Below are 23,733 nucleotides of genomic sequence, written 5' to 3'. Positions count from 1 at the left end.
TTACATACTTATCACAGGGAAAATCCACCAAGATGAAGTCTCAATTCTGAACATTCATGCCCCAAATACAAAGACATCCATATTTGTAAAAGAAACATTACTAAAGCTTACATTGCACATCAAACCTGACACAGTAGTAGTGGAAGACTTCAACACCACATTCTCACCACTGAAACTTGACAGAGAAATAAGGGAGCTAACAGAAGTTATGACTCAAACAGACTTAATAGATATCTACAGAACATTCCACCCTACCACAAAAGAATATACCTTCTTCTTAGCACCCATGGAACCTTCTCTAAAACTGATGAGATGCTTGGTCAAAAACCAAATCTCAACAGATAAAAAAAATTGCAATAACCTCCTGTTATATATCATACCACCATGTCTAAAAGTTAGATTTAAACATCAACAAACTTTACAGAAAGCATACAGTCTCATGGAAACAGAACAATGTCTAAATGAATCACCAATGGGTCAAGGAAGAAATACAGAAAGAAATTACAGATTTCCTAGAATTCAATAAAATAAAAGTATAACATATCCCAACTTATGGGACACTATGAAAGCAGTGCAAATAGGAAAATTCATAGCACTAAAAAGAAGATGGAGAAACACTAGTGACTCAACAGCACACCTGAAAGCTCTAGAACAAGAAGAAGCAAACTCACCCAGGAGGAATTTGACTCCAGGAAATAATCAAATTGAGGGCTGATATCAATGAAATAGAAACAAAGAGAACAATACAATGAACAAATAAAACAGAGTTGGATCTTTGAAAAAATCAATGAGATAGACAAGCCCTTATCTAAATTAACCAAAAAGGAGAAAGAGAGCATCCAAATCAACAAAATTAGAAATAAAAAGGGAGATATAACAACAGACAATGAGGAAATCCAGAGAATCATCAGGTCATACTTCAAAAACATGTACTCCACAAAATTGGAAAATCTGAAAGAAATGGGCAATTTTCTGGATAGGTACCACATACCAAAGTTAAATCAAGACCAGATAAACTATTTAAATAGGCTAATAATACCTAAGGAAATACAAACAGTCATTAAAAGTCTCCCAACCCAAAAAAAGTCCAGGACAAGATGGTTTCAGCATAGAATTCTACCAGAATTTTAAAGAAGAGCTAATTCCAATACTCTTTTAATTGTTCCACACAGTAGAAACAGAAAGAACATTACCAAACTCCTTCATGAGGCTACAGTTACCCTGATACCCAAACCACACAAAGATGCAACAAAGAAAGAGAATTACACACCAATCTCCCTCATGAATATTGATGCAAAAATAATCAATAAAATATTGGCAAACTGAATCCAAGAACACATCAAAAAATTATCTACCATGACCAAGTAAGTAGGCTTCATCCCAGGGATGCAAGGGTGGTTCAACATATGAAAGTCTGTCAATGTAATGCACCATATAAACAAACTGAAAGAAAAAACAACATATTATCATCTCAATAGATGCTGATAAAGCTTTCGACAAAATCCAACACCCCTTTATGATAAAGGTCCTAGAAAAATCAGGAATACAAGGAGCATACCTAAACATAATAAAGGCAATTTAAAACAAGACAATAGCCAACATCAAATTAAATGGGAGAAACTCAAAGTGATGCATCTAAAATCAGGAACAAGACAAGGCTGTCCCCTTTCCCCATACTTATTCAATATAGTACTTGAAGTTCTAGCCAGAGCTATAAGACAACATAAGATTAAGGGGATACAAATTGGAAAAGAAGAAGTCAAACTTTCACTATTTACAGACAATGTGATAGTGTACATAAGTGACCCCAAAAATTCTACTAGGGACTCATACAGCTGATAAACTCCTTCAGCAATGTGGCAGGATACAAGATTAACTCAAAAAAATCAGTAGCTCCCCTATATGCAAATGATAAAAGGGCTGAGAAGGAAATCAGAGATACATCACCCTTTACAATAGCCACAAATGATATAAAATACCTTGGGGTTACTCTAAGCAAATGAAGGACCTGTATGACAAGAACTTTAAGTCTCTGAAGAAAGAAATTGGAGAACATATCAGAAAATGGAAAGATCTCCCATGCTCATGGATAGATAAAATTAACATAGTAAAAGTGGCAATCTTACCAAAAGCAATCTACAGATTCAATGCAATCCCCATCAAAATCCCAACACAATTCTTCACACACCTTCAAAGAACAATATTCAACTTCACATGAAAAAACAAAAAACCCAGGATAAGTAAAAGAATCTTGTACAATAAAGCAACTTCTGGAGGCATCATGATTCCTGACTTCAAGCTCTTCTATTGAACTACAATAATAAAAACAGCTTGGTACTAGTATAAAAACTGACATGTGGACTAATGGAATTATTGAAAACAATGACATTAATTTGCACATGTATGAATACCTAATTTTTGACAAAGAAGCCAAAACTGTACAATGGAAAATACAAAGCAACTTCAACAAATGGTGCTGGCATAACTGGATGTCAATGTGTAGAAGGCTGCAAATAGATCCATATCTGTCACCATGCTCAAAACTTAAGTCCAAGTGGATCAAAGACCTCAACATAAATCCAGCTACTCTGAACCTGATAGAAGAGAAAGGAGGAAGTACTCTTGAATGCACTGGCACCAGAGATCACTTTCTAAATATAACACCAGTAGCACAGACACTGAGAGAAACAATTAATAAATGGGACCTCTTGAAACTGAGAGGCTTTTGTAGGGCAAAGGACACAGTCAATAAGACAAAAAGACAGCATACCGAATGGGAAAAGATCTTCTGATGGGTGATGGTGCTCTGCATGCTGTGAATGTGTTGTTCCCTTTGGTTGATAAATAAAATGCTGATTGGGCAGTAGCCAGGCAGGAAGTATAGGCAGGATAACAGACAAGGAGAATTCTGGGAAGAGGAAGGCTGAGTCAGGAGTCACCAGCCAGACACAGAGGAAGCAAGATGTGAAGCAGAACTGAGAAAAGGTACCAAGCCACATGGCTAAACATAAATAAGAATTATGGGTTACCTGGAGCTCCACCTGGGGCCTGGCTGAGGATCTCTGCATCCACTTCCATCAGTTACTGGATGTGAGTTCCAGCTCGACTGGTAAGGTGTTTGGCCATCTGATCATCAGTCTAGGTCAGATCAGGCTTTCTCTCGACCATTGCCAGCAGTCTACAGAGGATGTATCAGCCAGGCCCCAGGTGGAGTTCCAGGTGTTCAATTGTCGAGAAAGAGGAAGGACTGTAAGAGTGTGAATTGTTGAGCCCAAGATTGGAAAAAGCACAGGGACAAATAGCCAAACGAATGGAAGCACATGAATTATGAACCAAAGGCTGTGGAGCCCCCAGCTGGATCAGGCCCTCTGCATAAGTGAGACAATTGAATAGCTTGAACTGTTTGTGAGGCATCCAGTCTGTGGGACTGGGACCTGTCCTTAGTGCATGAGGTGGCTGTTTGGAACCTTGGGCTTACACAGGGACACTTTGCTCAGCCTGGAAGGAGGGGACTGGACCTGCCTGTACTGAATCCACCAGGTTTAAATGAATCCCCAGGAGAGTCTTGGCCCTGGAGGAGATGGGAATAGAGGGGAGAGGATGGGGGAAGGTGGGAGTGGGGGCGGGAGTAGGGAGGACAGGGGAACCCATGGCTGATGTGTAAAATTAAAACACAAATATAATAATAAAAAATAAAATAAACAGAAAAAAAAGAATTATGGGTTAGTTTAAATGTAAGATCAGTGGTAGGCTTGAGCAGTTTTACTTAATATAAGCCTCTGTGTGTTTACTTGAGTCCAAGTGGCTGCAGGACTTGCAGTTGAGAGAGATTTGTCCTGACCATGGGCCAGGTGGTACACAGAAAAACTTCAGCTACAATCTTCACTCACATCTGACAGAGGGCTGATCTCCAGAATATATAAAGAACTCAAGAAACTAGACATCAAAATACCTAATAGTCCATTTAGAAATTGGGCTATAGAGTTAAATAGAGAATTCTCAACAGAAGAATCTCAAATGGCTGAAAGACATTTAAGGAATTGTTCAACATCCTTAGTCATCAGGGAAATGCAAATCAAAACAACTCTGAGATATCACCTTATACCTGTCAGAATAGCTAAGATGAAACAAAAACAACAAACAAACAAACAAACAAAAAACACTGGGGGTTGGGGATTTAGCTCAGTGGTAGAGTGCTTGCCTAGCAAGCGCAAGGCCCTGGGTTCAGTCCTCAGCTTTGGAAAAAACAAACAAAGAAAGAAACAAACAAAAAAAACCACTAAAGATAGCTTATGCTGGAGAGGATGTGGAGCAAGGGGAACACTCCTACACTGTTGGTGGGAATGCAAACTTGTATAGCCACTTTGGAAATCAGCATGGCAGTTTCTCAGAAAATTGGAAATCAATCTGCCTCAAGACCCAGCTATACCACTCTTGGGCATATACCCAAGGAATTCTCAATCATACCACAAGGACACATGCTCAACTATGCTCATAGCAGCATTATTTGTAATAGCCAGAACCTGGAAACAACCTAGATGTCCTGCAACTAATGAATGGATAAAGAAAATGCGGTACATACACATAATGGAGTACTACTCAGCAGAGAAAAACAATGACATCATGAGGTTGCAGGCAAATGGGTAGAACTAGAAAAATATTATCCTAAGTGAAGTAACCCAGACTCACAAAGACAAACATGGTATGTACTCTCATAAGTGGATACTAGATATAAAGCAAAGGATAACCAGACTGCAACCTACAGCTCCAGGTAGGCTAGCCAGTAAGGAGCACCCTTTGAAGGACACATGGATTGCCCAGTGATGGAGAAATGGATGAGATCTACATGAGCAAACTGGGGGTGAGTAGGGGCTATGGACGGCAAGGGACATGGGATGAGAGCTTAGGCAAACAGGAGATTCAAGCTGGAATGGGAGCAGAGTGTGAGAGCAAGGAAAGAGATACCATGTTAAGTGAAGATACCATGGGAATAGGGAGAAACAGAGTGCTAGGGAGGTCCCCAGGAATCCACAAGGATGACTCCCACCATAGACTACTGGCAATAGTCAAGAGGGTGCCTGAGCTGGCCTACTCTGGTGATCAGATGGCTGAATACCCTAACTGTCATCATGGGAACCCTCATCCAGTGACTGATGGAAGCAGATGAAGAGATTCACGGCCAAGCCCCAGGCAGAGCTCCAGGAGTCCAATCAATGACAGAAAGCAGGGATTCTATGAGCGAGGGATATGGAGACCATGACTGGAAAAAGTACAGAGACAACTAGCCAAACTTGTGGAAATGCATGAACTGTGGACCAATACCTGAGGAGCCTCCATGGTACTGGACTAGGCCCTCTGGATAAGCAAGACAGTTGTTTAACTTGAACTATTTAGGGGACCCCAGGCAATGGGATCAGCATCTGTACCTGGAGCATGAGCTGGCTTTTTGGAGCCTAGTGCCTATGATGAGACTCTTTGCCAAGCCATGGTGCGGGGAAGAGGGGCTTGGACCTGCCTCAAATGAATGTGCCAGGCTCTGCTGACTCCCCATGGGAGACCTTGCCTTGGAGGAGGTGGGAATGGGGAGAAGATTGAGGGGGAAGGCTGGGGGGTGGGAGGAGAGAGGATAGGGGAATCTGTGGTTGGTTTGTAAAATAAATAGAAAATTTCTTAATAATAATAAAAAGAAAGACAACCTTACAGAGATGTGTGTGTTTTTAGCCAATCAAAGATTACACTATCTACATGATCTGATAATATACATTATTATTTTTAAAATGCCTTTCTGAATAAGTTTAGTTTCATTGCATTAAAAGTGTTCAAGGCAACAATAAAAAATACAATCTACCAAAAGAAATGTATTTTTGACAAAATTGAGTATTATAAAATTTCAATTAATAATGACATAGAAGTATGAATTTTGAAGCATTTGATTTAGTTCATTTTCCTAATGGGATAATATGGACCCATTCGAAGAGAAATACTTGGCACCACAATTTTCTGACAACTTGCGTCCAGGCCACTATTTAAAAATTGAATTGGCATATGTTCTTAAAATCTATTTAAAAACTTAAAAACAGTAGGTATATATACAAACAGTCACATACATGTATATACACACATATATAACATATGCACATAAATACATAGGCAAAGTTTTTTACTTTCATGCAGTTACTACTTTGGAGTTAAGGAGCTAACCTGGAGGACCTGGATAGGGATGGAAGTTCACCATCGTTAACAAAAAGGAAAAATCAAAACTGTTAGAAACATCAAGAAACTAAAGCATTATACTAAACACTTTCAAGTTAAAGTTGAATTTAATAATAGAACACTCTGAAAGTCCATATTCATGCATCTCATATAAACCAAATTATCCTTATTTAACATTAATGCTAAAACATTATAGCTTGAAAGTTAAAAAATAATAATTTTATGATGTTCATTATTACGAGCTCAGACTCAGAACATTCAATTCTAAGAGAAACTAGTTTAAAACTTTATTTTGGATCTGTAAATAAATCCAGTTTATAAATAAATCAAGAAATCAAACACTTATTAGGTATGCATTCTTCTTTTGAGAACTTTGATTATCCTTTTAAAATAGTGATTGTAAAAGCATGTTTGTGACAACTGCTTTTCTGTTATTATTTTAAAGAAATGTTCAACCAAGAGCTCCATTCCTGGTAACAAACAAACACAGTGCTAATTAGAATATATAAGGATAATAGTTTGGTTTATTTGAATTGTGACATGCAAACAAAGCAAGATACTGGCTTCAGATTGTTATGTTGCATGCAAGAGAGTTAATGTGGCTGAGAATTTTTTGCTGGTTATCTTCAGTAGTAAATAAAGGAAAAGCAACACCCTCTAGGAACAGTCAAGCTAGCTCACATTAAATCTGACTTTGAAAATGATGTTCTGAATACAGTACATGATAATGTTTAATTCATGTGTTTAGGGCACATGTTAGTAAAATTAAGTCCAATTACTCACAATTTTATTCTAATTTAAATACAAATTTTCATTTCAAGGTACACTTTAAAATTGAATTAAGAATTTTCAAGCAATGAAAGGACAATTATTTGGTTTCTTTGTATCTCAAATTTCTCTTCTTTAAAAAAATAATGAAGGCTAAATTTTCAGTTACTAAAAACAGTGAATATAAAGTCCATCAAATCTTTTAATAACCTATCACCAGCAATTGGGCTCAGCAGCATTAACCTGGGGTGAAAATGAACATTCCCCAATTAGTAGAATGGAATGATACAGCACAGATACAAAATGAAAATGTGAACCTTGTGTGCAAAACTGATCTGCTGGAGTGAGCACAGGAAAGTCGAGGTACAGACATGAGCTATGAAGAGATTGTGAGTCAATCGGATCATGCTGTGATGCTAAAGATAAATTTGATAGCCTAGTTCCTAGAGATCAATTTTTTTTTTATTGTGCCTGGTGATATTTGCTGATCATGTGACAGAACCATAGCAACAGCTTCTGGTATAAAACACAAGCATGTATTTGGTGATCACTAGAATGATTTCTGTGATGACATGCTGAGAAGCTTACATTAAAAATATAGACTGCATTTTGATGCCAGGTTATTAGTATAGTTTTATTGTTAATAACAATACTAATATAACCACCATTTTCACTCAAATTGTTTTGTTGTACTTGAACTTAAAGTAAATAATACATGAATTACTGAAAAGTATATATATTAGAATGAGCTAGGTATGAACCAAGCTATTTTCTTATAAGGAGTTCTCATGTGACAAATTCTAAAACCCCCAAAACAGAATAACCTGCCAGCAAAATGAAATAAATGAATTGGTAAACAGACCATTTCTTGTACCACACATGATCATACCTGGTCTTCCAGGAGGGCCTTGAGGCCCAGGGTTTCCTTTAGGACCTTCCAAAGCTGGACCAGGAGAACCAGGAGGACCTGGGGGACCTGGCATACCAGGGAATCCCTGAAAGCCTGGTTCACCCTTTGAACCTGGAAGACCAGGATTTCCTGGAATGCCAGGTGATCCTCCATCACCCTTTTGACCTGTAGAAGTAAAGTAAAATTAGAGATACACTAAATAATACTGAATGCTAAATTATAAGCTGGCATATAAGCCTGAAACTATTTGATAAGCCAATGAAATTCACTAGGGTGATTTTACTTCAAACACATGAAAAATCCATTCTCTTTATTAAAACCATGTACCTGTCACCAGAAGTACTTACTAGCAATGTAGAAATAATGCTAGCATCCTAAAAGTTATCCTTTGTATTAAGACATAGAACAATGAACACATGACCAGAAGTTATGAGGAAAATATAGACAAAATATAAAAAGCATAAAGTAGCTTCAAGAATTGGTTCAAGATGGATGAAGACAACTCTTAAATGTTTTGGGTCTAGTTTTAAAACTAATGAAATTCAATGGCTACTATTATATTTAGACCATGATACCAAAAGTTTATAATCATAATCTAGACAAACTGTTCTTGACATTTTATTATAAAACACTAATAATTAAGAACCATAAAACAGTAGCACATTAAAGCAACACTTTTTATGAAAAGGATATTAGAATTTTCAGAGGATATAATTTTAGTTTGAGAAATGCCTCTAGAGATCAGTCAATAGTCATTTTAAGATATCAACATGTAAGTCTGTAATTATTTGGATTTATCTTAACTATTTATTGCTTATTATAAGATCATATACTAGAGAAAGAAGATAGATATGTATCTACACATACCTACTCCCTCCTCCACCTCAGATCTTTCTGCTATATGGATCAGGGTGACTGAGAATTCTCGATATACCAGGGTGGCACAGAATGCATGGTCCTCTTTCCTCAGCCTTAGATATATACCATCATGCCTAGCTCATCTTAGATGAGTTTTCAAGAAGCATTTCTATTATTGGTTCATATTTCTAAAGAATTGTCTTATATGTTACTCTGATAATGCTTTTGCAGAGAGAAAAGAGTGGTTTTCTAGATGAAAGCTGCTAAATTTCCTACAATTTTCACCTTCTTTCTATGTTTTCTTTGTCCTTACTATTTATGACATGAATGAAAGGCTACTTATTGAACTCTCCATAAGGATGCCATTTTTTAACATAATGCCTTATATTAAGTAGCAATGAGAAATATTATAAAATTAAATTGAACTCTAAGTCTTTTTTAAATTTTCAGATGTATTTTATAATAACAAATGGTTGAGACAGAGAAAATAAATGGACTGGGGAATATTTTCACTTTAAAAGTAGCTATATCCTGATTTGTTAAGGTTTACCAGAAAGTCCTGGGAGTCCAGGAGGTCCTGGGATTCCAAAGCCTGGTTGACCTGTTAGGGTACAAAATAAAAACTATTTCAAATAGATAATTGATAGTTTAGGTTTCTAATATGTGTTATGTATATCAAACATGCTGAATATTTATTTTCCCTCCCCTCTCTGCTTATCCCCTTTCTCTCACTCTTCCTTTTCCTCTGTCCTTCTCAACCCTTCCTTTCTTATTCTACAGACAGAACCCAGGCATTGCAGATGCTAGAAACATATTTTACCACTGAGTTCAATGCCCAGCCCCAGAAGAAGAACTTCTAACATCAAACTTTTTTTTTTTTTTTTGGTTTTTCAAGACAGGGTTTCTCTGTGTACCTTTGTGCCTTTCCTGGAACTCGCTTTGGAGACCAGGCTTGGCCTCGAACTCATAGTGATCTGCTTGCCTCTGCCTCCCGAGTGCTGGGATTAAAGGCATGTGCCACCACCGCCCAGCTATCAAACAATTCTAACATAAGAAAAGTATAAGGACCAGAGTTTCAGCTCAGCAGTTAAGAGAACTTGCTGGTATTTCAAAGGAATTGAATTTGGTTCCCCAAATCCACACAGTGGTGGGTCACAATTGTCTGTAACTCCTAGGGGATTTGACATCTTCTTACCTCTAAGGACAGAAAGGTACGCACATGGTGCATATACATGTATGCAGGCAAAACACTCATATATATAGAAAAACAAACATTTTTGGAGGTTGGTATAGCTTTACTCTTTAAGCTGTCACCATATATTTGCCACTTGATTTGTCAGTTGCACTATAAAGGAAAAGTTACAGAGCTAGCAAGATGGTTCAGTGGGCACTTGCCACCAAGACTGATGACCTGACATCAATCCCCAGGCATTTTGAAAAAAAGAAAACCATACCAATATACACTTTACTCGTGATGACTGTCAGTCATACTTTGTATACTTTGGAAAAATACATAAATAAAGTGCAGATTGGGCATTCTTGTTGTAAAAGCGAATGGACAGTATTTTGAACTTTTTTCTTTAAAGAATAGCAATCTATTCAATATCTTCAGGATACCAAGGAAGAAGTTAATTTGGAAGGGGGAAATGTGTGGTACCTTAGAAGATAATAAGGAAGACAAGAGTCTTACTGGAGCTGTAAAAGGACCAATCAAAGCAGACCGGGATGAAATTATAAACTTAGAAAAAATGAAAAATTATATTACCTGGTTCTCCCTTCTGTCCTGCTGGTCCAGGAATGCCATCTTGACCTGGCTTGCCTTTTTCACCAGGAGGTCCTGGTGGCCCAGGACGCCCTCCACCACCTAAAGAATAGCACAGGAGGTTATACTGACCCTTTTAATTTCCTTCCACATCCTTCCTCAGTTTTCATATTAAAGCTCCAAACAATTCTCGCTAAAAATAACAAAGTAGAGACAGCGGAAATGGTGCACACCATTGAGCTCAGCACTTGGGAGGCAGTTACAGGAGGATCTCTATGAGTTCGAGGCTAGCCTGGTCTATACAGTGAGTTCCATAAGTCAGGGCTACACAGAGAAAAAACTCTGTCTTGAAAAACTAAAGGAACAAATAAACAAAGAAAAAATAACAAAATGGGCTGGAGAGATGGTTCAGCTGTTTCCATGGGCACATACATTCACATGCACACCCACACACACATAATTAAAAAACACACACAATAATAAATAACTCCTGAATTACTCCTCTAAATCATGAAATCTTTTGGTTTGTTTGTTTTTGTTCTTGTTTTTCAAGACAGGGTTTCTCTGTATAGCCCAAGCTGTCTTAGAACTAGCTCTGTAGACTAGGCTGGCCTTGAACTCACAGAGATCTGCCTGCCTTTGTCTCTCAAGTACTGGGATTAAAGGCGTGTGCCACCACTGCCTGGCCTAAATCTTGAAATCTTACAGAATCAAGAAAAGTAATGATGATCATAAGGAATGATCTAATAACTTATTATCCAAAACATTTTTTATGATTTTAATATGACTTCAGAATATTCAAAAGGAAATATGTGCTTTATAGGTATAGGCCAAGACAAGGGATTTACTTTAAAAGTCAATAAGCAAAAATATTGCTAGAACTTGCCCTTCTAGAGAGAATTACTCTCCCTGAAAAATGTGTGCCTAAACAATAATACCTACTAGAGATAAATTTTGGTAATTTTTAAATTAAAAGATATTCAGTGCCGGGCGGTGGTGGCGCACGCCTTTAATCCCAGCACCTGAGAGGCAGAGGCAGGCGGATCTCTGTGAGTTTGAGGCCAGCCTGGTCTACAGAGTGAGATCCAGGAAAGGCGCAAAGCTACACAGAGAAACCTTGTCTCGAAAAACCAAACCAAACAAACAAACAAAAAAGACAAAACAAAACAAAACAAAACCAAAAAACAACAACAAAAAAGATATTCAGTTCATGCAGTGAGAAGTGAATAAGCACTACATTTCTTTTTTTGAAAATGCTCACAGAAAAACAATACTTAAACTCCTCACACTGACTATGAAAAGCCTTAAAGAATAGCAACATCATTTTCTTTCATGCTTACCTACAGGACCAGGTTCTCCTGGAAGGCCAAGGTTACCAGGAGGTCCATTCATACCTTTCGGTCCAGGAAGCCCTGGGGTTCCTAGAATAAAAAGCTCAGTTTAACAGTTAAGAAAATAAACACATTGTTTCATGAGCTACAATTCAAGCTTAAATTTAGAGTACTAGTATTGAAATAATAAAGAACAAAAATGAATCCAAAAGATTTTGATGATTGCTGGATAATTTGACAGGAGTTAATATTATTACATATATCATAAATATAAAGGTGATTACAGCAGTATTTTATTGGTAATAAAATTTTTAGTACTCCATTCGACACTTGGTTTTAAATGCAGTCATCTGTTGTTGGACATGATTTTGCTGACAGGTCTCAGGTATAATGAATGAAGTGACTAGGGACATTTTGCATAGCTTGTTTTGTGGACATATGTCTTTATCTTGAGTAAATGGCAAAGAGTGGAATTTCTGGGTCAGAGGGAAATTCATTTTGTGTTTTATTAAAGAAAAACAATGAAAAGCTATATCAATTATTTTTAAAAACAGCCACGGTGTTAGCCATTTGATTTCAATATGTTTACTTTGGCGGTCAATGACATTGGTCACCTTTTCATGTGTTGACTGGCCATCAGCATATATTATTTTGTGAAATATCAGTTCAAAGTTTTCCTTACTTTTGAAATTTGAATTATATTTCTTCCTATTGAGTTATAGGAGTTTTTATATAAGATTTCAGTCTAATATGCCAATAGTTTTTAATCTGTAGCTTTCCTATTTATTTTTCTAATAGTCTTCTTTGATGAACAGTTTTAAATTTTGCTCAAATTAAATCTATCAATTATCATTTAAAGTTATTGACTTTTATACTTTTTTTATAAATTTATTTATTTTACAGCATGGCTGCAGTTTCCCCTCCCTCCTCTCCTCCCAATTCCTCCCCACACCCATTCTGTTCCCACCCACCCCCAATTCCATTCCTCCTCTGTTTCTGTTTAGGAAAAACTAGGTCTCCCATGAGTATCAACAAAATATGACATACCAAGTCGCAGTAAGACTAAGCATCTCCCCTTGTGTTAAGACTGGACAAGGTGACCCAGCATGAGGAGTAGGGTCTCAAAAGCCAGTAAAAGAATCAGAGACAGCCCCTGCTGTAGTGGATAGCCATCCCAGCATTGGCCTGGAAGTTCCAACCCCCATTGAGGCTTCGGTAATGGTCACGCCCACAAGGCAGGGCAGAGGAGGAAGCCGAAGACCAAGGATCGGGAGGAGGGCTCTCTCTTGGTTCCTGGACCCTGGATGCTGGAGGGAGACGGAGCAGAGTTCTCCAGAGAACACCGCCAGACTGCGCTATACCTTTGCCAGACCCTGCAACCTACCCCTTCAATTGTAAGTTACCCCACAAAATAAACCTCCCTTTTAACTAGTGGAGTGGCCTTAATAATTTCACCAATACCCTGCTCCCTCTGTTAGGAGTCCCATGAGAGGACCAAGCTACACAACTGTAACATAAATGCAGAGTGCCTAGGTCAGACCCATGCAGGCTCCCTGGTTGTCAGTTCAGTCTCTGCAAGCCCTTATGATCCCTGGGTAATTGATTGTGTGAGCCTTCCTGTGGTGTCCTTGACACCTCTGGCTCCTACAATCCTTTCTCTCCTTTGCTGAAGGATTCTCTGAACTCTGCATAATGTTTGGCTGTGGTTCTGCATCTGTTTCCATCAGTTGCTGGATGAAGCTTCTCTGATGAAAATTGGGCAAGGCAGCAATCTGGTCACAGGAGATGGCCAGTTCAGGCTATGTATCTGTTATTGCTAGGGGGCCTAGCTGGGGTCTTCCTTGTAGATTCCTAGGAGATTTCATTGTGCCAGGTTTTTACATGACCCGGGAATGCCCCCATTTCTAACAGTCTCTTTCAGTACTCCCCTCTTCCATCCCCCCTTAACCTGACTGCTCAACGTTCTTGTCCCCACATGCCTTCAGTCCACTCACAAAATCTCTTCTATTTCCCTTCTCAGTGAGATCCAGGCACCCTCCCCTACACACAAAACCTCCTCGTTACCTAGGTTTTCTGGGTCTGTGGATTATAGTGTATTTATCCTTTTTTTTTACACTTAATATCCACTTATGAGTGAATACATAACATCATGGAGGGGAAAAGAGATGGCACAGCCATTTAAGACTAGGCTCACAGCCAAAAACCAACCTTTATCAAAGAGCCTTTACTTTCACTGTTGGATTTCTTTGGAACCTTTATTCATGTCATTTTATTGCATAACATGTATCTTTTTGTATGCTCTATGTTCTCTTATGTTAATATACTTAATACTTATACAAGTACTATACCACCTTAATTACTACACACCTTGAGATCAGGAGTGCAAACCCACCAACCAAGCTTTTTCAATGAAGGCTTTTCTTTTCCAATATTATTTCAAATACTCTATGCATTTTCCATTTATAATTAGTTTCTTAACTTTTTTATATTTCTTATTTTTTATTTACTTATTTTATTTTATGTGTATGAGTGCTTTTGCCTGCATGTATGAATGTGTACCATATGAGTACCTCTTGCCCTTGGAGTTCGGAAAAGACTGTCCAATGCCATGGAACTGGAGTTACAGATGGTTGTGAGCTGATATGTGGATTCTGTGAATTGCCCTGGGTCTGCTACAGAAGCTAACAGTGCTCTCAACCCCTGAGCCAATTCTCTAGCCCCTATGATTTTTTCAAAATTGTTTGGGTTATGAACTGGAATCACTTTAAATAGAAAGACCACTCTGGTATCAACTGACATTTAAAAATTTTTAGTTTCTACTCCATGAATATGCTGTATGTATTATACATACATACATACACACACACATAAACACATACATACATATATAAAAATTTATGTTAATTACTTAGCTATTTAAATTTTCTTACAAGAAGTTCTATTGTTTTTAGTTTTAGGTTTTTTTTTTTTTTTTTTTTTTTTTTCCGAGACAGGGTTTCTCTGTGTAGTTTTGGTGCCTGTCCTGGATCTTGCTCTTTAGACCAGGCTGGCCTTGAACTCACAGAGATCCGCCTGGCTCTACTTCCCAAGTGTTGGGATTAAAGGCAGATGCCAACACCGCCTGGCTCTATTTTTTTTTTTTAAATGAACAGACTTTACAAATATTTCATTAAAATTGCAATAAATTCTAAATTTAAAGTTGTAATAAAGTTCAAAACTCCATCAATGTAAGATCAAGTTGAATCTGAGGTAATTGAATGGCCTGATAGAACATTCAACAATTTTTTTTTGGTTTTTAGAGACAGGGATTCTCTGTATAAACAGCCCTGGCTATCCTAGAACTTGCTTTGTAGAATAGGCTGGCCTTCAACTCAGAGATTCATTTGCCTCTGCCTCCTGAGTGCTGGGATTAAAGACATGTGCCATCACCACCTGGCGAATATTCAACATTTTATAAAGACAGTCAGAAGAATCTCTCTCTCTCCACACACACACACACACACACACACACACACACACACACACACATTTATACACACACACACACACACACACACACACACACATATATATATATATATATATATATATATATATATATATATATATATAATTTCCTCCATAGGCTCATATTGAATGATTGATCAACAATTGGTAGAACTGTTTGCAAAGGATTAGAAGGTGAAGGTGTGGCCTTGGTGGAGAAGATGAATCAATAGGGGTGAACCTTGAGGTTTCAAAAGTCCACATCCATCCCAGTTAGTTCTCTTTGTGACTCATAGTTGTTTATAGAGATATGAGCTCTCAGCAACTGCTTCAGCACCAGGTCTGTCTGCCTCCATGCTCCCAATGATGAAGGTCACAAACTTTAACTCTCTGGAATTATGAGCTCTCAGCTAAACACTATCTGTTATAAGTTGTCTTGGTCACGACATTTTATCACAGCAATTCAAAAACAACTAATACAGCACATTGCAAATGATAACACATGTGAATTTTAAACAGCACAAAAGAACAAATAACAGAACTAGATTCCTGTATTACTAGAATATTAAAATAAGTAGAAAACTTCTTTAAAATGGATATTACAAATGTGGCCAAGAACCTATAGCCATGGGAACTGGTTATATAGCTCAGTGGAAAAAGTGTGTACATGTGCTGCCCTGGGTTCACTGCTAGAATCAAAAAAATTAACAAGAAAAAATGTGCAGATAAAAATGTACATAATGAGTGAAGAAACTGGTCAATTTCTGGAGAAATAAGGTAATACTTAAAAAGAAAATGGATATAAAACTTTCTTATGGATATTAAAATAATATAGAACAAATCAGAAAAAATGAATCAGTAAACATGAAGGTAATTAAAAACAGCTGTGAAATTTAAATCAAAACAAAACCAAAACTGGAAAAAAAATATGGTCAGGGCTGGTGAGATGGTTCACTGGGTAAAAGTGCTTCACACCAAGCGTGACAATCCACGTTTGAACCTCAAACCCCCATGGCTAAAGAAGAAAGTCAATTACCTCAGGTTGCTCAGGTTGTTCCGTAATCTCCACATGTGTTTTCACACACACACACACACACACACACACATACACACACACACACACACACACACACACAGAGAGACAGAGAGAGACAGAGACAGAGACAGACAGAGACAGAGACAGAGAGACAGAGAGTCAGAGAGACAGAGAAACACACAGAGAGACAGAGACACAGAGACACAGAGAGAGACAGAAAGACAGACATACACAAAGTAAATAAATGTAAAAACCAAAGCCTCCATAACCAATGAGACAATATTGAATAACATATTACTACTATAAATGCAATCCAAAAGACTGGGGAAAATATCTGAAAGAAGAACTACATGAGGAGCAAATAGATGGAACTTCTTAAAGTTCTTCCAAAGTAACAATCTTACAGATCAAGGAATAACAACAAGAAAAAGAAATACAGTGACAACCCATCATGGGAGAATGGAATAAATCAGTGACAGTGGCTGGAGAGACAGTTCAGTGGTAATATGGAATAATTCTTTTCCAGGGGACCAGAATTCAGTTCCTATTATCACCTAAGTACAGAGGTTCACAGCCTCACAACCTGCAATTACCTCTAGAGATATGATGCCCTATTTGGTCCTCAGCACATGGATGCACAATCACATATCCCTACACACACACACATACACACACACACACACACACACACACAGATACACACACACACACACCACAAAATAAACAATATGATTTTTAAAAATGGTACAGGAAATAAAAATCTATCCAGAATAAAAAAGGGTATACCATACAGGAAAAATGATTTAAAAAACAATGACTTATTATCAGGACACACATTTAGATCAAAAGATAGTAGAAAAATACTCAGTGATGAAGGGGGAAATGTCAAAGACAGATTTCCAGCTGCTAGAAATGTGGCTCACTGTACAGCGTTTTATTAGCCTGCAGAAGACCTTGGATTCAAACTCTAGAACTCCTAGCCCCAATGAGTTAAAATTTTCTTACAATAAAAGTAAAATAGAGACATTTTCAGGTAAATGTGAGATAATTTGTCTCCAGCAGTCACTTCATAATAAATCATAGTTGGAAGTACGTCAGGCTCTAGGAAATAATACCATGTGGAACTGTGATTTAAAACAATGTAGAACAATTCAAATTGAAAATACATAGGTACATGGAAAAAGTATTTCTCCTTTCTCTAATAAACTAGAGTTCAATAAACAGTTTAAAACACATATAAAGCTAGAGAAGGAATCAGTGGTAGAACACTTGCCTAGCATACAGAAATTCTTGTGTTCTGTGACTAGCAGTTAAAAATTGATATTAGCAATTAATTACAAGTCATCATGCATATAAAAGTACATGAAGACAATCACAAAGACCTTGATAAATATTGATAATATTTGTATATTATATAAAATCATATAATGTTGCTTTTAGTATGGGGAAATAAGAGTATTGAAATGTCTAGAGCAGTCATTTAAAAGAGTGTAGAGAGGTGTGGATTAAAAGCCAACAAAAGAGAAAAAACAGAATGGAAAGCAAAATACAAGTTAATTTTCAATGATTAATAAAATCCAATGAATGACTGGAGTGGTGATTTGAATGTGAATCTCCCTCATAGGCTCTGGCATTTGAGTACTTGATCCCCAGTTAGTGATACTGTTTGGGGAGGCTTAGGAGGCATGGCTCCTGTGTATGCATGGTCCTTCTGGTGTCTACAGTTTCTTGAGGAGAATTTAGGATAGACTCATGGAATATATTCCAGGCTACAGGACAATGTACTAACTGAAAGCTACAGTGTACTTTGAAAATGAGATAAGCTACAACCTCATTTTGTGTTTACAGGGGAAAATACATATACACACATATATAAAAGAAGGTTGTAGCTTCTCTCTCTCCCTATCTATCTATCTATCTATCTATCTATCTATCTATCTATCTATCCAGTCTTCCTACTTCAGATCACTGAATTCATATCTTCCTGTTTTGGTCATAAACACTATTGATAGCTCAGCTTTGAGTTTTAGGCAATTATTTGGTAGTATTATCACTCTTCATTTATGGCTCCTAAATTATAAGTCCTTTAGTATTTAATAAAAATCATTATATTCTGATAGTTCATGAAAAAAATGTGAACATCTTGAAAAATCATAAGGCCTTTAAAAAACCCATTTTAGAGTTAGCAAGTGCTCAGTCCTGAGCTTCAGGACTCAGATTAAAAGAACTAAATAAATCATTTTTAAATTAGTACATACAAATTCTGTGGAAGGATTCCCATTATGAAATGAATCCATTATCTTTTCCCCTTATTAATTATAGAGGGGAGGATCACAAATAGGCTGCTGCTGAAGTTTCTAGACACTAGAAAGCGAGCTTTTGTTTTTGTTTTTTCACATTTTCAAAATAGTCTCTCAACAATCCATTTTGAAGCCCTGGGTCTTCAAAATACAACAAAGGAGATATTAAAGTTCCTCTTTAAAATAGCCCATCTCATCCATTGCACAAGTTAAAATATGACAAATATTTAAAGATTCATGCTACATGAAAAATGTACAGTTCCAAACTAATTTCACATTCCATACAACTAACGCAGAGGGGAGAAGTCTTGAAGCTCAATGTCTGCACAAAGTTTAGTTGTTTTAGAGAAATTGGACCATGTTTCCATCAAAGATATATCAAAGAATATTTACTTCATTTTTAATAGTAGTTCTAAACCATAAACACAAATAGTCCATCAACTGAAGAATACATAATTGATTGTGGAACAAAATTTCAACTATTACCCAGCAATGACAAAAATAACGGACATGTGCAACATGACTAGTGAATCTTAGACATAATTATGAGTCAAAGAAATCATATACAATGATATAATACAGTGGTTCTCAACCTGTAGGTCACAACAGAGTTGCATATCAGATATCCTATGTATCAGATATTTACATTACAATTCCTAACAGTAGCAAAATTACAGTTGTGAAGTAGCAACAAAATAATTTTATGGTTGGGGGTCATTATAACACAAAGAACTGTATTAAAGAACTAAAGCATAAGGAAGGTGGAGATCTACTGGTATAATACATAAAGCATGATTCCTCTTATGTGAATTTCAGTAACAGGCAAAATTAACTGAGGGTGATAGAAGCAATGATAATAGTTATCTCAGGATGAAGAGTTGGGAGGGAGAAAAGTGGTGTGAGTAAACAAAAAGAACAGTTTGATTTTGGTTTGTGTGGTGGATTCATAGGTCTATACACAGGTATAAACTCTTCCAGAGACAGGAATTTCCATTAAAAGGCTAAGAAAAAAATAACCAAAGACTCACCTATGCTACTGTGAGATTCCGAAGCAAACTAAAAATCGCACAGAAGCATGAAATCACAGACACAATAATCTAGGTCAGCTATCTACTTGACTATGGTGCTCTCTTTGCTTGAATGCCTCAGTTCTTGTCATCTGAATGAACAGCATAATTGTTCTACCAACAGCATCCACTGTTCTAAGAGAATCAGCAGCAGGCAAGAGCCTGGCAGAGTGTATTATCACCTGAAAAACTAGTAAAGCCTCCGAATTGATTTTTGGCTAGCAGTCAAAGATAGAAAAATGCTCCACCAAACAAGTGTCTCTGCCCACAGGATATTGGCCTGCTGAGTCATGATCATTCCTTCTCATTATACAGAAAGGCAGCTGGGCAAAGAAAGGTAAAGTTCTACTTTGAGATTATGTTGCTAACCAGTACAGGATGCAAGTCTGCCAAATAAGAGGTGGCTTCCAATACTAGTTAGAGTGAAAAAGAAAGGGAAGGGGAAAGGAACAGTAAGGAAAAGCACACCTACCTGGGAATCCAGGCAGGCCTGGCTGCCCTTTTGCTCCAGGGCTTCCTGGTAATCCAGGAAGACCAGTATCTCCCACAGAACCTTTGATACCTGGGTTTCCTGGATATCCAGGTAGACCAGGTTCACCCTGAAAACCCAAATGAAAAGACAAAATTAAAGTCTGTTCATGATATTGATTGTATAACAATGAAACATTATTTATAGGGCTTTTACTCTATGCCAGAAACTCTGCTAAGTGCTTTATACAAATTGCTTCCCTTAATCATCACAACAGCCTGGTGAGTTACATTTGTCATTTCCATTGATAAAAGAGAATACCAAATCTCAGACGTCAAGAGCCTAAGGTCTTTAGTAAGTGGCAGAATTAAGATCTGAACTGAAGTCTATCAAATTCCAGAGCTCACACTATTCCTGTGCTGTATGGATGTATCAATCTCATAAATCCTTACCAATCCTATTAGAAAGGTAACATTATCATCTGCCTGTTATAGTGATGCAGCTAGCAAGTGGTAACATCTGAATTTTGGCTTCAGAACTTGTACTTGTCATCTTTATATGTTTTAATCAATTCATGGTTTAATAATAAGTCAATAGCCACACTAGGTTCTAAAGGAAAAGGTTGATTTTTATCTTACCATGAAGAATCTATCAATTTTTTAGTGGACATCTAATAATCTGTTCCTTTCATGAAATTATTCTTGACAAGCAGCCTACATGGTCCATGGGCTGCATGTAGCCAAAGAGAGCTATGAATGTGGCTCAATACAAAATTAAAAATTACATAAACATTATAAGACCTTTATATTTTTTGGTAACTTAATTGTGCAGTTCTTGACTATGAACTCTATAGAAGACAATTTCATGTTACAATGTCAAAAGGTTGGACGCACATGTGATGTCAGGGTAGGTTCATATTCCTCAACAAGTGTAACAGTTTCATATATGCAAATTATAACTCTTGAATTTCATTCAAAGTATCTTTGTGGCCACAGGCACTGTACATACTGTTGCTATTTTCCTTAATGAATATTTACATTATATTTCTTTCAATACAATCTTAGAAGAATTCCTATCCACATTTATAGTTTTAAAACCTTTCCCTAATACCGATGAAAACAGTGCACCATAATTCTAAATGTGTACTGTTGCAATTATCTCATAGTTCCCTTCTGTGCAGTACTATGGTACTCATGCTCTGCTCAATGAGGAACATGACCTCTTCAACAACATGGTAGTATTCAATATCACCTACAGAATGTCTCCTTCTTAGACTTGTCTGAGTGAATAAAACTTGCTGTTTAAGACTTGTGTGTTTCTATAGTATGCTAATAAGTTTTTAAATTAGTATTCCATTTCTTTACATTTTTTCTCAACAGTTAAGATCCTTGGGCTAAGGATGTATGCATTTTTTTCTGACTTATTACTAATCAAACACATAGCCCATTTTAGAGCACATAATGGGTATCTAATAACGATTTGGCTTGAATTGATCCAACATTAGATGTTTATGCAGATAAACTAGGTAAGTGCTATACCACTGAGCTTCATCCTAGCCTGGCCTTCATTATTTATGAATGAATTAAATTTATGTACCAAAGAAAAACATAGAATAAATTCTAATATTCTGTTATGGGCAAACCTGGAAAGAATGCAACATACTTCTTCTTATTATTATTGATAAGTAAAGTATGTTAAATTCCACAAATGATACTAATCTCTAAGCTGTATTACCTCTGTTCCTCAGCACAATTTTTTATTACTCTCATGGCAAGTAAAATTAAATATTTTATAAGGACTTCTGAAATGAATTACAATTTACTAGCTTAAGTTTTACTTAACATTTTTGGTTGTGAGCCTAGCCTTTAATGGCTGAGCCATCTCTCCAGCCCAACATTTTACAATTCATACATTTACTGTGGGGAAACTACAGGTTCCAGAAAAGACAAGCCTTAAGAAATAAAGAGTAGAGGTGCTGTGGATGTTCTCTATGCTGTGAACGTGTTGTTCTGATTGGTTAATAAATAAAATGCTGTTTGGCCAGTAGCCAGCCAGGAAGTATAGGCGGGACAAGAGAGAAGAGAGTTCTGGGAACAGAAAGGCTGAGTCAGGGAGATGTCAGCCACCATGAGAAGAAGCATGATGCAAGATACTAGTAAGCCACGAGGCATGTGGCAAGGTATAGATTTATATAAATGGGTTAATTTAAGATATAAGAACAGCTCGCAAGAAGCCTGAGCCATTAGGCCAAACAGTTTAAATAATATGTGTCTGTATGTTTGTTTGTTTGTTTGTTTATTTATTTATTTATTTATTTATCATTTTTCTTTATTAAGAAATTTTCTACTCACTTCACATACCACCCATAGATCCCTCTCCTCCCTCCTCCCACCCCCAGCCCTCTCTCTCAAGCCACCCTGTATCCCCACATCCCCCAAATAAAGGTCTCCCATGGGGAGTCAGCAGAGCCTGGCACACTGAGCCTAGGCAGGTCCAAGCCCCTCCCCACTGCACCAAGGCTGTGCAAGGTGTCACACCACAGGCACTGGATTCCCAGAAGCCTGCCCATTCACCAGGGAAAGATCCTGATCCCCCTGCCTGGGTGCCCCCCAAACAGTTCATGAGTGGACTGGGTGTGGGGGTGGCAGAGGGCGAGGAGTGGGGTATGAGAACATAGGGAAATGGGAGGGTCAAGCTAGAACAGGGCAGAGTGGAAGGGCAGGGAGAAGGATACCATGATAGATGTGTTTATTTTATAAGTGGGCTGCAGGACTGCAGGGGCTTGGTGGGACTCAGAGAGAAATTCACCCGCTACAGAGAGGATTCAGACAAATCAAAAGATCAGTCCAGGAATCTCATGCATCACCACAAGAAAACAAAAATTCAAGTCTATTTGCACTTTTAGCAAAGCTAGGAGTGACTTGAATACAGTGAGGCTACAAATATTTACATTCATTCTATACTCAGCTTTGATAAGGTTCTTGAAATCAAGCATATCAAAACAAAATGAGCCAAATTTACCTCTGGGTAACAATCTTACAAACATAGTAACACTGGGAGACTACTCCATCTTTTCTTTTTAACAAGACTGATTGTATGGTCACTATGTTGTATCACATACACCATGCAGACTAGAACCTTGATTCAGTATTATTTCTCTTACTAAAATTCAAAGCAAGCTAAGTATTTCAATCATAGTCTATATTTACTATGTCTAAGTAATATTAGCATCTTATCTTCCATACTGCAATCTATGACCCCAAATATATTTATACTCTGTCCTATTTTATAGACTACATCCAAGTTAATGGAGAAGCTAATCTTTGCTGTCTTGCTTGAAAGTGTAAAATTGAAGAAGCAATGCTACTGGGAAAAAAATAAAAACAATGAATGGAAAACATATTCTGCTGAGTGGTAACATTAAACATAAAATGGTAGCTCATCAGTTGGAAGTAGTCCTTATCTGATGATGCATTTTTATAGCCCTATTCACACATGGGGATGAAGGATACTACAAAGAAATGTAGAAATGT

The 23,733-nt window shown here is 37.2% G+C and overlaps 1 protein-coding gene across 2 annotated transcripts in view; it reads right to left on the bottom strand.

Moving 5' to 3' along the window:
- Positions 1-23,733, bottom strand: part of Col4a5 (collagen type IV alpha 5 chain) — a 210,454-nt gene that overhangs the window by 29,116 nt on the left and 157,605 nt on the right. The window contains exons 37-42 of one of the 2 annotated variants that reach the window (XM_036175182.1): positions 20,204-20,330; positions 11,852-11,932; positions 10,515-10,613; positions 9,300-9,350; positions 7,871-8,056; positions 6,202-6,210 (exon numbers count right to left, since the gene is read on the bottom strand). In XM_036175182.1, the coding sequence (XP_036031075.1) occupies positions 6,202-6,210; positions 7,871-8,056; positions 9,300-9,350; positions 10,515-10,613; positions 11,852-11,932; positions 20,204-20,330 (553 nt within the window). The remainder of the gene's footprint in view (positions 1-6,201; positions 6,211-7,870; positions 8,057-9,299; positions 9,351-10,514; positions 10,614-11,851; positions 11,933-20,203; positions 20,331-23,733) is intronic. The other variant, XM_036175183.1, reaches the window with a different exon arrangement.

The sequence above is a fragment of the Onychomys torridus genome, chromosome X (genome assembly GCF_903995425.1).
Source record: "Onychomys torridus chromosome X, mOncTor1.1, whole genome shotgun sequence".
NCBI lineage: Eukaryota > Metazoa > Chordata > Mammalia > Rodentia > Cricetidae > Onychomys > Onychomys torridus.
The sequence above is the reverse complement of the archived record's forward strand: the minus strand, read 5'-3'. Positions and strand labels throughout refer to the sequence as shown.